Source organism: Rhincodon typus, chromosome 13 (assembly GCF_021869965.1).
Source record: "Rhincodon typus isolate 14 chromosome 13, sRhiTyp1.1, whole genome shotgun sequence".
Lineage (NCBI taxonomy): Eukaryota > Metazoa > Chordata > Chondrichthyes > Orectolobiformes > Rhincodontidae > Rhincodon > Rhincodon typus.
The window spans coordinates 2,685,022-2,698,718 of record NC_063344.1 but is presented as its reverse complement, the minus strand read 5'-3'; the positions used below and the strand labels follow the sequence as shown (position 1 = coordinate 2,698,718).

The following is a 13,697-nucleotide window of genomic DNA, read 5'->3' as shown; positions in this document are numbered from 1 at the left end:
GCTGACATTTCGGGCCCAGACCCTTCTTCAGAAGGATCTAAGCCCGAAACGTCAGCTTTCCTGCTCCTCTGATGCTGCTTGGCCTGCTGTGTTCATCCAGCTCTACACCTTGTTATCTCAGAAAAAGGAAGCAGATGCATTAGAATACCACCACTTGCAGACTCTTTCCCAAGCCACTTTCAGTTCAGACTTGGAAATATATACTTGGTCTTGCAGTGTTGATGGGTCAAAACCCTAGAACACACTCCACAATCTATTGTGGGATGACCTACAGCACAAGCACTGCAGGGGTTCAAGAAGGCATCTCACCACCACTTTCTCAAGGGCAACTAGGGATGGACAATAAATGCTGGCAAAGCCAGCAATGCCTATATCACATATATGAATAAAATGATTCACTAGGCCCAATAGCTCTTCTAGTGGAGACCTTGTTAAAACCTTAAGTCTAATTACTTCTCTATTTGAGAAAAAAATGGAGGTTTTTTTTTTACCCACCAACTGTCAGCATCAGTCCTGCCATCCTGTTCCGTCTTCCAGATAGAATCACGGAAAATGTTCCCCACAGAAGAAGTCACATGGGTTAAACTATCTGCTCTGGTCAAAAAGCAAGACTTCCAGCATGCGGTCTATAGCACTGTTGTTTAGGCACTTGAGGTGCATATCCAGACACCAGGATGAATGACACAAGCTAGGAATGTCACCTGCCAATATCTACCCCTTCTCTGAGATACATCATTAATCTCGATTTCACATTCTCTCAATCAAATCAAGATGGATCAGATCTAAGCTCTGCAGTCCGGCCACATCCAGTCGTGAATGGTGGTGGACAATTAAGTGATCACTAAAGGAGGAGGCTCTACAAACATCCCAATCCACATTTATGGATGAGCCCAATACATCATACATCCAATACGAAACATCAGGCTGAATCATTTGAGTGGATAAGTAATCTCAACCTCCTCCAGTGATCCCTAGCATCACAGATGCCAGTTTTCAGTCAATTCAATTCACTCGATGTGATATCATGAAACGGTTGGAGGCATTGGATAGTGAAAAGGCTATGGGTCTTGACAATTGTTTGGTGATAGTACTAAAGACTTGTGCTCCAGAACTTGCTGCTCCACTAGGCAAGCTGTTCTGCACTAGTTACAACACTGGCATTTACCTGACAATGTGGAAAATTGCCCAGGTATCTCCTGTATGCAAAATGTAGGACAATTCCAACCCAGCCAACTACTGCTCCATCAGTCTACTGTTGATCATTAGTAAAGTGATGGAAGGTGTCATCAACAGTGCTATCAAGCGGCACCTCCTAAGTGACGCCCAGCTTGAGATCCATGAGGGCCACTCAGCTCCTGACCTCATTACAGCCTTGGTTCAAATATGGACAAAAGAGCTGAATTCCAGATGTGAGGTCAAAGTGACAACCCTTGACATCAAGGCTGCATTTGATCGAGTGTGGCATCAAGGAGCCCTAGCAAAACTGGAATCAGTGGGTATCAAGGGGCAAACTCTCGGCTGGTTGCAGACATACTTATCTTAGCCTCAGGACATCTATGCAGGAGTTCCTCAGCGTAGTGTCTTAGGCCTAACCATCTTCAGCTGCTTCATCAATGACCTTTCCCCTATCATAAGGCCAGAAGTGGGAATGTTCGCCAATGACTGCACAATGTTCAGCACCATTCATGACTCCTCAGATACTGAAGCAGTCCACGTTCAAACGCAACAAGATCCAGATAATCCAGGCTTGGGTTGACAAGTAGCAAGTAACATTCATGCTACACAAATGCCAGGCAATGACCATCTCCAATAAGACATAATATAACCACTTCTCCTTGACATTCAATGGTGACATTCAATTCACTGAATCCCCCACTATCAACATCCTAGGGGATACCATCGACTGCACAAAGCCTGTCCACGATCTACAAGGCACAAGTCAGGAGTGCGATGAAATACTCCCCAGTCGTCTGGACGGGTGCAGCTCCAACAACACTCAAGAACATTGACACTATCCAAGGCAAAGCAACCCACTTGACTGGCACCACATCCACAAACATCCATCCATACCGATGCTCAGTTACTGCAGTGTCTGTCTACAAGATGTATTGCAGAAATTACCAAAGGTCCTCAGACAGCACGTACCAAGCCCACAACCATTTCAATCCAGACGTCAAGGTCAACTGATACATGGGAACACCACCACTACATTCCAGATTTCAATTACTCACTACGTGATGAAGTTTTTCCATATACCGATTTTGCTTCTGTCACCAGTTATTTAGATTTGTGCCCTCTTCATTCCAATCCTTTTAAGGGTGGGAAAGGTTTCTCCCTATTGACTGTCCAGACCCTAGTGACTTGGAGTACCTCTATTAAATCTTCTCTGCTCCTTTTATTTTCCAAAGAAAACCGTCCTACCTAGTCCAATCTATCTTTATAACTTAAGTTCCTCATCCCAGAAACCATTATTGGGAAACAAAAACAAGAACAAAAACAAAGTTGCTGGAAAAGCTCAGCAGGTCTGGCAGCATCTGTGGAGGAGAAAACATTATTGTGAAACTCCTGTTTAACACAGGAACAGAGAACAGAAACAGACGTAGGCCATGCCTTGAGTTGTTCTGCTTTTCAATGTGATCGTGGCTAATCATCCAACTCAGTACCCTTTAATCCCTTCAGCCCCAAGAACTTTATCTAACACTTTCTTAAAAAACATTCAATGTTTTGGCTTTAATCACGTTCTGTGGCAGAGAATTCCACAGGCTCACCACTCTCTGGGTCAAGAAACTTCTCATCTCAGTCCTAAATGGCCTACCCCATATCCTTAGACTGCAACCTGTGGTTATGGACTCCCTGATCATCAGGAACATCCTTCCTGCATCCACCCAGTCCAGTCCTCTTAGAATTTTATAGGTTTCTATGAGAGCCTCCCTCATCCTTCTCAACTTCAGCGGTTATAGTGCTAACCAATCTAATCTCTTTTCACACATCAGTCCTGCCATCCCAGAAATCAGTCTGGTAAACCTTTATTGCACTCCCTCCATAGCCAGAACATACTTCCTCAGATGAGACCAAAACTGCACACAATATGCCAGGAGTGATCTCATGAAGGCACTGTATAATTGCAGCAAGACATCCCGGTTTCTCTATTTAAATCCTCTCCTTCACATTCTCTGTGGTGCCCAGTACTGAGCAGAATACTCCAACAGAGGCAACCTCCCATCATATGCAAGTTCCACATAACCTCCTTGTTTTAATATGCTATAATGCTGTTAATAAAGCCTAAGATGTGTTTTATTAACCTCAATCTGTTCTTCCATCTTTAATGACTTATGCAAACATAAATGTAGCTTGTCTGCTCTTGTACACCCTTTAAGATTTATACCGTTCATTATAAGAACATAAGAACTAGGAGCAGGAGTAGGCCGTCTGGCCCTTCGAGCCTGCTCCGCCATTCAATAAGATCATGGCTGATCTTTTTGTGGACTCAGATCCACTTACCCGCGTTCTCACTGTATCCCTTAATTCCTTTATTGTTCAAAAAAAATCTACTTTTTTTAAAAAACGTTTACTGAAGTAGCGTCAACTACTTCACTGGGCAAGGAATTCCACAGATTAACAACCCTCTGGGTGAAGAAATTCCTTCTCAATTCAGTCCTAAATCTGCCCCCTCTAATCTTGAGGCTATGCCCTCTTGTCCTAGCTTCACCTGCCAGTGGAAACATCCTCTCTACTTCTATCTTATCTATTCCCTTCATAATTTTATATGTTTCTATAAGATGCCCCCTCAATCTTCTGAATTCCAATGAATATAATCCCAATCTACTCAGTCTCTCCTCATAAGCCAACCCCCTCAACTCCGGAATCAACCTAGTGAACCTCCTTTGCACCCCCTCCAGTGCCAATACATCCTTTCTCAAGTAAGGAGACCAAAACTGCACACAGTACTCCAGGTGTGGCCTCACCAGCACCTTGTACAGCTGCAACATAACCTCTCTGCTTTTAATCTCAATCCCTTTAGCAATGAAGGACAAAATTCCATTTGCCTTCCTAATTACTTGTTGTACCTGCAGACCTACCTTCTGTGATTCATGCACAAGGACACCCAGGTCCCTCTGCATAGCAGCATGCTGCAACTTTTTACCATTCAAGTAATAATCCTTTTTACTATTACTCCTACCAAAATGTATATAGTGTGTCTCTATATTCTTTCTACCAAAATAAGCCACTTCTCATCCCTCTACATTAAACTTCATCTGCCTCCAAATTATGTCTTCCACCAAGAAACATTTGTTAACTATCATATATAAATCTAGGAACATAGGAACAGGAGTAGGCCATTCAGCCCCTTAAACATGTTCCCCCTTTCAACGAGAACACGGCTTGTCTGTAGTCTAACTCTATAATTGCAAGATTCTATAATAACCTTGCATATTAAATGCAAAACAAGAAAGACAACATTCGCACTGTTTTCACCCAAAGCATCATTTACACTGGGGTAATGAAGGGCCTGAGGCCTACTGCCCATGCACACTGACACACCGGGGTTTAGGCGGCGGAGGCCCTTCAAGTTTCTTCTTTCTTTCCATTAATAACATGTAAGATTTCATCCATCGTTTCTTCTCCCTGGTTTGTACGAATGAGATAGTCTGGCTGAGGGGAAATCGCTGTCCGAACGGATTGACAACGCGGCGGCACAACACCAACGCAGCCATCACAGAAGACAGACTGCGCATGCGGGCCGGACACAGGCCTCCCCTCACAACCACCACAAAACTGCGCCTGCGCACCGGATAGCCCTGCCCCCACCTCAATAAACCGCGCCTGCGCTCTGCGATGCCAGGGCTAGAGAAAGCGTTCAGGGACAGTAAGAGATAACAAGGTGTGGAGCTGGACCGAATGCGGCAGGCTAAGCAGTATCAGAGGAGCAGGAAGGCTGATGTCTCGGGTGGGGACAGTACAGGTGAGTGTAGGTAGGGAATGGTGGGGGGAATTTGCATCAGTGATAGTAGGAACTGCAGATGCTGGAGAATCCGAGACAACAAGGTGCAGAGCTGGATGAACACAGCAGGCCAAGCAGCATCATAGGAGCAGAAAGGCTGATGTTTCAGGCCTAGACCCTTCTTCAGAAATGGGGGAGGGGGAGGGGGTTCTGAAATAAATAGGGAGAGAGTGGGAGGCGGTGCCTCTCCACCTATCTTCTCCTCTATCCATCTTCTATCCGCCTCCCACTCTCTCCCTATTTATTTCAGAACCCCTTCTCTGATGAAGGGTCTAGGCCCGAAACGTCAGCCTTTCTGCTCCTATGATGCTGCTTGGCCTGCTATGTTCATCCAGCTCTGCACCTTGTTGTCAGGGAATGGTGGGGATTGGTCAGTGAGGTGGGAGGAGCGGATAGGTGGGAGAGAGGCTGGACAGGTCAAGCAGGCGGGGGCTGGTCATGGGATGAGGCCGGGGGTGGGGAGATTTTGAAACTGGTAAAGTCCACATTGAGAGCATTGGGTTGTAGACTTCCAAGGCGAAATATGAGGTGGTGTTCCTCCAGTTTCTGGGTGGTATCGTTGTGACACTGGAGGAGGCCCAGATTGGACATGTCGTCCAAGGAATGGGAGGGGGAGTTGAAGTGGTTCACGACTGGGAGGTGCAGTTGTTTGTTGCGAATCAAGCGTAGGTGTTCCACAAAGCGGTCTGCAAGCCTCCGCTTGGTTTTCCCCATGTAGAGGAGGCCGCATCGGGAACAGCGGATATGATACATTAACGGATGTGCAGGTGAACATCTGTTTAATGTGGAAGACTTTTTTTTGGGGCCTGGGATGGAGGTGAGGGGGGAGGTGTACGGGCAGGTGTAGCACCTCCCTGAGGTTGCAAAGAAAAGTGCTGGGCGTGGTGGAGCGGACGTTGGAGTCGTGGAGAGAGTGGTCCCTCTGGAAGTTAGATAAGGGTGGGGAGAGAAATATATCCTTCATAGTGGGGTCAGATTGCAGGTGGTGGAGGTACATCGATGACTGTAGAGGCACAAATATGTAGGCAGATTATGAAAAGATGTAGGAGCAACAGGGTGGTGGTGATGGGAGATTTTAACTTTCCCAACATTGACTGGGATTCACTTAGTGTTAGGGGTTTAGATGGAGCAGAATTCGTAAGGAGTATCCACAAGGGTTTTCTAGGGCAGTATGTAAATAGTCCAACTCGGGAACGGGCCATACTGGACCTGGTGTTGGGGAATGAGCCGGGCCAGGTGGTTGAAGTTTCAGTAGGGGATTACTTTGGGAATAGTGATCACAATTCCGTAAGTTTTAAAATACTGATGGACAAAGACGAGAGTGGTCCTAAAGGAAGAGTGCTGAATTGGGGGAAGGCCAACAATAGCAAAATTCAGCAGGAGCTGGGGAATGTGAATTGGGAGCAGCTGTTTGAGGGTAAATCCACATTTGATATGAGGGAGGCTTTTAAAGAAGGGTTGATTAGAGTGCAGGACAGACATGTCCCTGTGAAAATGAGGGATAGAAAGGGCAAGATGAGGGAACCGTGGATGACAGGTGAAATTATGAGACTAGCAAAGAGGAAAAAGGAAGCATACATAAGATTGAGGTGACTGAAAACAGATGAAGCTTTGGAAGAATATCGGGAAAGTAGGATCAATCTGAAACGAGGAATTAAGAGGTCATGAAATATCTTTAGCAAACAGGGTTAAGGAAAATCCGAAAGCCTATTATTCATACATAAGGAGCAAGAGGGTAACTAGAGAAAAGGTTGGCCCACTCACGGACAAAGGAGGTAAGTTATTTAGAATCCCCACAGTGTGGAAACAGGCCCTTCAGCCCAACAAGTCCACAAAAACCCTTGGAGCATCCCACCCAGACCCATCCCCCTATAACCCACACTTCCCTGAACACTACAGGCAATTTAGCATGGCCAATCCACCTAGCCTGCACATCTTTGGACTGTGGGAGGAAACCAGAGGAAACCCATGCAGACACAGGGAGAATGTGCAAACTCCACACAGACAGTAGCCCTGAGGCTGGAATCGAACCCGGGTCCCTGGCGCTGTGAGGCTGCAGTGCTAACCACTGAGCCACTGTGCTGCCCAAGGTGAGGAGTCCGAGAAAATGAGTGAGATTCTTAATGAATACTTTGCGTCGGTATTCACTGAGGAGAGGGACATGACGGATGTTGAGGTTAGGGATAGCTGTTTGATTATTCTAGGTCAGGTCAGCATAAGGAAGGGTAAGTGTTAGGTATTCTAAAAGGTGTTAGGGTGAACAAGTCCCCAGGTCCGGATGGGATCTATCCCAGGTTACTGAGGGAAGTGAGAGAGGAAATAGCTGCGGCCTTAACAGATATCTTTGCAGCATCCTTGAGCACGGGTGAGGTCCCGGAGGACTGGAGAATTGCTAATGTTGTCCCCTTGTTTAAGAAGGGTAGCAAGGATAATCCAGGTAATTATAGACCGGTGAGCCTAACGTCAGTGGTGGGGAAGCTGCTGGAGAAGATACTGAGGGATAGGATCTATTTACATTTGGAAGAAAATGGGCTTATTAGTGATAGGCAGCGTGGTTTTGTGCAGGGAAGGTCATGTCTTACCAACTTGATAGAATTCTTTGAGGAAGTGACAAAGTTGATAGATGAGGGAAGGGCTGTAAATGTCATATACATGGACTTCAGTAAGGCGTTTGATAAGGTTCCCCATGGTAGGCTGATGGAGAAAGTGAAGTCGCATGGGGTCCAGGGTGTACTAGCTAGATGGATAGAGAACTGGCTGGACAACAGGAGACAGAGTTGTAGTGGAAGGGAGTTTCTCAAAATGGAGAACTGTGACCAGTGGTGTTCCACAGGGATCCGTGTTGGGACCACTGTCGTTTGTGATATACGTAAATGATCTGGAGGAAGGTATAGATGGTCTGATTAGCAAGTTTGCAGATGACACTAAGATTGGTGGAGTAGCAGATAGTGAAGGGGACTGTCGGAGAATGCAGCAGAATATAGATAGATTGGAGAGTTGGGAGGAGAAATGGCAGATGGAGTTCAATCCAGGCAAATGTGAGGTGATGCATTTTGGAAGATCCAATTCAAGAGCGAACTATACGGTAAATGGAAAAGCCCTGGGGAAAATTGATGCACAGAGAGATCTGGGTGTTCAGGTCCATTGTACCCTGAAGGTGGCAACGCAGGTAGATAGAGTGGTCAAGAAGGCGTACGGCATGCTGTCATTCGTCGAACGGGATATCGAGTACAAGAGTTGGCAGGTCATGTTACAGTTGTATAGGACTTTGGTTCGAACACATTTGGAATACTGCGTACAATTCTGGTCGCCACATTACCCAAAGGACGTGGATGCTTTGGAGAGGGTGCAGAGGAGGGTCACCAGGATGTTGCCTGGTATGGAGGGCGCTAGCTATGAAGAGAAGTTGAGTAGATTAGGATTATTTACATTAGAAAGACGGAGGTTGAGGGGGGACCTGACTGAGGTCTACAAAATCATGAGAGATATAGACAGAGTGGATAGCAAGAAGCTTTTCCCCAGAGTGGGGGACTCAATTACTAGGCATCATGATTTCAAGGTGAGAGGGGGAAAGTTCTTTATGCAGAGGGTGGTGGGTGCCTGGAACGTGTTGCCAGCAGAGGTGGTAGAGGCGGGCACAATCGCGTCATTTAAGATGTATCTAGAGAGATACATGAATGGGCAGGGAGCAGAGGGATACAGATCCTTGGAAAATAGGTGACAGGTTTAGATAGAGGATCTGGATTGGCGCAGGCTTGGAGGGCCGAGGGGCCCGTTCCTGTGCTGTAATTTTCTTTGTATCGGCGCTGCCTCGTGCTCCCATGAGGAGCTTGAACAGTTCATCAACTTTACTAACACCTTCCACCCCAACCTCAAGTTCACCTGGACCATCTTTGATACTTTTCTCTCCTTCCTGGACCTCTGTCTGCATCACTGGTAACCACCTCAAAACTGATATCTATTTCTAGCCCACTGATCCCACAGCCACCTGGACTACACCTCCTCTCACCCACTTTCCTGCAAGAATGCAATCCCCTATTCCGAATTGCTCCATCTGCGCCGTATCTGCCCCAAGATGAGGCATTCCACTCCTGGACATCTCAGATGTCCTTGTTTTTCAAGGACTGCAACCAACCCCCACCCCCCCACCCCGTGGTTGAAAACGTCCTCGACCAAATCTCAGCCCTCGCACCCCCTGCCCGCAATAAAAACAAAGACAGAATTCCCCTTGTCCTCACGTATCACCCCATTAACCTCCGGATTTAACGCATCATTCTCCGGCACTTCCGCCACCTGCAATCTGACCCCACTACGAAGGATATATTTCCCTCCCCACCCTTACCTACCTTCCAGAGGGACCGCTCTCTCTGCGACTCCCTCGTCCGCTCCACACTCCCCACTAACCCCATCACCCCCGGCACCTTTTCCTGCAACCACAGGAGGTGCTTCACCTGCCCCTACACCTCCCCCTCACCTCCATCCCAGGGCCTAAGAAAACCTTCCACATTAAACAGATGTTCACCTGCACATCCGCTAATGTGGTCTATTGTATCCGCTATTCCCGATATGGCCTCCTCTACAACGGGGAGACCAAGCAGAGACTCCGAGATCACTTTGTGGAGCACTACGCTCGGTTCGCGACAAACGACAACAACTCCCCGTCCCACTCCCTGGACAACATGTCCATCCTGGGCTTCCTCCAGTGTCGCAACAATGCCACCCGGAAACTAGAGGAACAGCACCTCGTATTCCGCCTTGGAAGTCTACAACCCAATGGTCTCAACGTGGACTTCGCTAGTTTCAAAATCTCCTCCCCCCGACCTCATCCCAAGACCAGCTCCCCCCTCATCCCTACCTCCTTGACCTGTCTGTCTTCTCTTCCACCTATCCGCCCCTCCCTCCTCACTGACCAAACCCCTCCTCACTACCTACCTACACTCACCTTTACTAGCTTCATCCCTGCCTCCTTGACCTGTCCATCTTCTCTCCCACCTATCTGCTCCATATACATACCTGCTATCACCGTTCCCTCCCTCTATTTATTTCAGAGCCCCTTGCCCTCCCCCATTTCTGAAGAAGGGTCCCGACCCGAAACATCAGCTTTCCTGCTGCTCTGATGCTGCATGGCCTGCTGTGTTCCTCCAGCTCCACACCTTGTTATCTGAAAGTGCTTGCGCAGTCGGACTGATTAGGTCTGTGGGGGAAAGTAAAGCAAAGATGTGCAAGTTCGAATCTTCAGTTGCTGTTGAATAATCACAGCATTCAGGCAAAAACACCACAATTCAGATTGAGACCATCACTAAACAGAACAGTCTCATTAAATGGCCAGTAGATCAAGAAGCTTCTTTGTAGAGAGAATGTACTGTATATTGAAGAGCAATGAAGACCCTCTAGAATAGAGGCATTTAATTTGTTTACCCTTTCAATCCAGAGGTTTCTAAAATTGCTTGCATTAATTACTAATTGAAACGACTAGAAATGTCGAAAAAGCTTATAGCTGCAAAATGTCTAGAAGAACATCCATAAGAATATCAGAGCATTAGAAATGCAACGAGTGACTATACAACCTATTAAACCCCAAGGGTCCAATGATCTTTTCAATATTTGCAAGTCTGAGATAAAGACATAAAAATTCTCAATTCAAAGGAAGCTTGTTGAAAATTCACAACCTGTTGAGTGAATACATTTCCACTGATCTCAGTCCTAAATGATCACACCCAATCCTTAGAATGTGTCCCCTGAATCTAGATACCTCAAGCAGCAAAAGCAATGTCTCTTGAGCGAGGGGAGAAAAAAAAAAATCAAGATGCTTCATAGAACTTAGCAGGCAAAAGTGAACACAGCCAAAGGAATTACTGGAAGTTTGACAGAGAACTTTTTTTTTTAAAGAGACCATAACACTGCAGATGCTGGAATCCAATGTAGACAAACAGGAGGCTGGATGAACACAGCAAGCCAGGCAGCATCTGGAGGAAAGGAGAAGTCAATGTTTTGGGTATTACCCCTTTTTTAGGACTGGATGTGGGGTTAGGGGGAAGCTGCATAGAGTGGGGTGAGGGGAGTAGCGGTCTGGTGGTGATAGGTGGGCACTGGTAGTAGGTACAACCCCATACCTACTAGTGCTGCCTACCTATCACCACCATTCCACTACCCCTCCCTGCCCTTTATCTGCAGCTCCCCATACCCCCACATCCAGTGCTGAAAAAGGGTAATACCCAAAATGTTGATTTATTTCCTCAACTGTTTAAGGTGGACTTTGATTAAACTTGAACAGGAAGAGATGAGTTCTAGGGGGCAGAAACAATGGGTCTACATAGGCAATGCTGTTTGTGAATTTTGGTCTTAGAACTTCATGGGCACAAGAACAAGTCTGTAGCTTGGACTGGTAACCCTCAATATGCCAAAACAAATGTGCAAGTATTTGCAGCACATTGAACCATTGACTGCGGAACAGATCCTAGAACGGTACAACACTGTATTTAAAGGTTTGGGATATCTTCCTGGAGAATATCATCACAAAATAGATGGGAGTACTAGACCATTCAGCATTTAACAAGGAAAGGTCGAGTGTTCAAGCTTCTGTTTTATTGGGAAATATGGATGTGCACGTGGAACATCATTTAATTTAAATGCAGCTGAGACTAACGATAGATAATCTTGGTATTATAGGATTTATTCACCAATAAGACGGAATTATTCACAGGTTGTGAATTTTCAACAACCTTCCTTTGAATTGAATTTTATTATTCATTCACAGGATGAGGGCGTCGCTGGCTAGGGCAGCATTTATTGCCCAGAAGGCAGTTATAAGTCAACCACATTGCTATGGGTCTGGACCAGGTAAGGATGGTAGTTCCCTTCCCTGAAGGACATGAGTGAACCAGATGGGTTTTTCCCGACAACCTGCAGTAGATTCACAGTCATCATTAGACTCTTGACATTTATTGAATTCAAATTCCACCATCTGCCATGGCAGGATTTGAACCCAGGTCTCTGGATTAACAGTCCAGTGATAATACCCCATTGCCTCCCCATACAGCAGCATTTTTCAAAATCTCCAACTACACAGAATTCAAACAAGAAAAAACAAGTAAGGGTTTTAATGTGTGACCACCTATTCTTCACCATAATCCATTTATTCTAAATTCAAGTGGAATTAAAGACTTTAGATCCTAATTATGGAATTACAACACAGGCAGAAGAGTGCTAAGCAGGATCCTTGTTGAACCAAAGAAAAACACTTCAGAGATTAAAATATTAAACAAATTCTGGGTTAAATGAATGGTCTGCTAGGCTACTTCAGAAGGTAATTGATTTAGCTACATTTATGACAAATGTCACATACAGTAATATCAAAAACAAAAAAGTGATACTGATAACATCACAACTCGGGTGAGTGTGCCAATGTCAAGCTCCAATGTTCCTGGAATTGCTGCAAGTGTGAAAAAATAACTAAACATCCAAAGTGACCAATCTAACTAACTGTTTCAGATTATGAGAAATACACAACAGGCTTTTGTCATTAATAAGAACATTATTTATTGTAACCAAATTGATTTTTTTAACCAAGGGTAAGCCCCTTTTAAAATCTACCCACCACAAAGAGAAATAGACAAGACACACATTAAAAGTAGAGAAAAAAAATGTCAGGGGAAACAATGCTGTAACACTAGTCCAGATTACAAAACTGGATCGATTGGTGTATCAATCCTTTGATGATGCCACAATATTCCTGCACAATTATAAGTCTTTAGTTCACTGATTGATTGGTTGGATGCAGGGTTTTTCGTTTAGTTTTTAGAATTATTGTATTTCTTTCAGTATCTCAGATTGTAGTTTTCCTGCTGTTTTGAGAGAATTGGGGAGAACAACCTAACGGAGAAAGATGTTGATGCAGATAGTTTCCAGGAGTTACTCCTTGCTTTTCTTTGCATTTGCCTTGAAGGTCTGTGTTCAGTTGCAGCCAGATCAATTTGAGGGTTGTTATTATGCTGAGCTGTTATGAATCTACAATAGATGGTGTCAATTTGGCTGGACCAACATCCCCAAAAAGTAACATTGTCTCATATTCGTCAGTTAGCTTCATCTATTTTTGGAAGTTGTAAATGGCTCCTTGCACATTCTCCCATTTTAAAAGCATTGTCCGTTTGCCTCCTTTTTATTTTTGTACCATGGGCTGAAAATATGTGCTATTTACAAGGTAGAAGGACAAGTGATGAAAAACTTGGTTAAAGAGGCATGTTTTGATCTGCATCTTAAGAGAAAGGTGTAATATGGCTGAGGTTGTGTGAGGGAATTCCGGACCTAAGGGCCTAGAATGCCTGAAGGCTTGGCTGCACTGTGTAAGAGATGGAATGGAAAAGTGCAAAGATTTCAGAGGGTGAAGGGCTTGTAGGTTGCAGAGAGAGTACAAACTAGGTAGAGACAGCAAATTTCCTTTTCTGAAGAACGGTCAGGATATGACAATTGGGAAGCTTTGTAATGAAATAAAAACAGTAAAAATTGGCGAAACTAAGTAGGGTTTGGCAATATCTGCTGCGAGAGGAACAGAGTTAATGTTGAGTCAAATTACTCTTCTACTATGTTTGTCTCTCCACAGATGCTACATACCTGTTTGGCTTCTCCAATATTTGCTGTTCTCGTTTGATTTCCAGCTTCCGCAGTAATTTGCTTTTATTAGCTTTGTAATGACCTT

General features: G+C 45.2%; 1 protein-coding gene across 1 annotated transcript in view; it reads right to left on the bottom strand.

Annotated features, from left to right (window-relative positions):
* The window catches only part of mrpl44 (mitochondrial ribosomal protein L44), a 153,642-nt gene extending 148,862 nt beyond the window's left edge, over window positions 1-4,780 (bottom strand). Inside the window, exon 1 of the mRNA XM_020518305.2 lies at window positions 4,543-4,780. Within this exon, the coding sequence (XP_020373894.1) occupies window positions 4,543-4,736 (194 nt within the window). The 5' untranslated portion in view covers window positions 4,737-4,780. The remainder of the gene's footprint in view (window positions 1-4,542) is intronic.
* Between the last annotated feature and the right edge of the window lie 8,917 nt (window positions 4,781-13,697).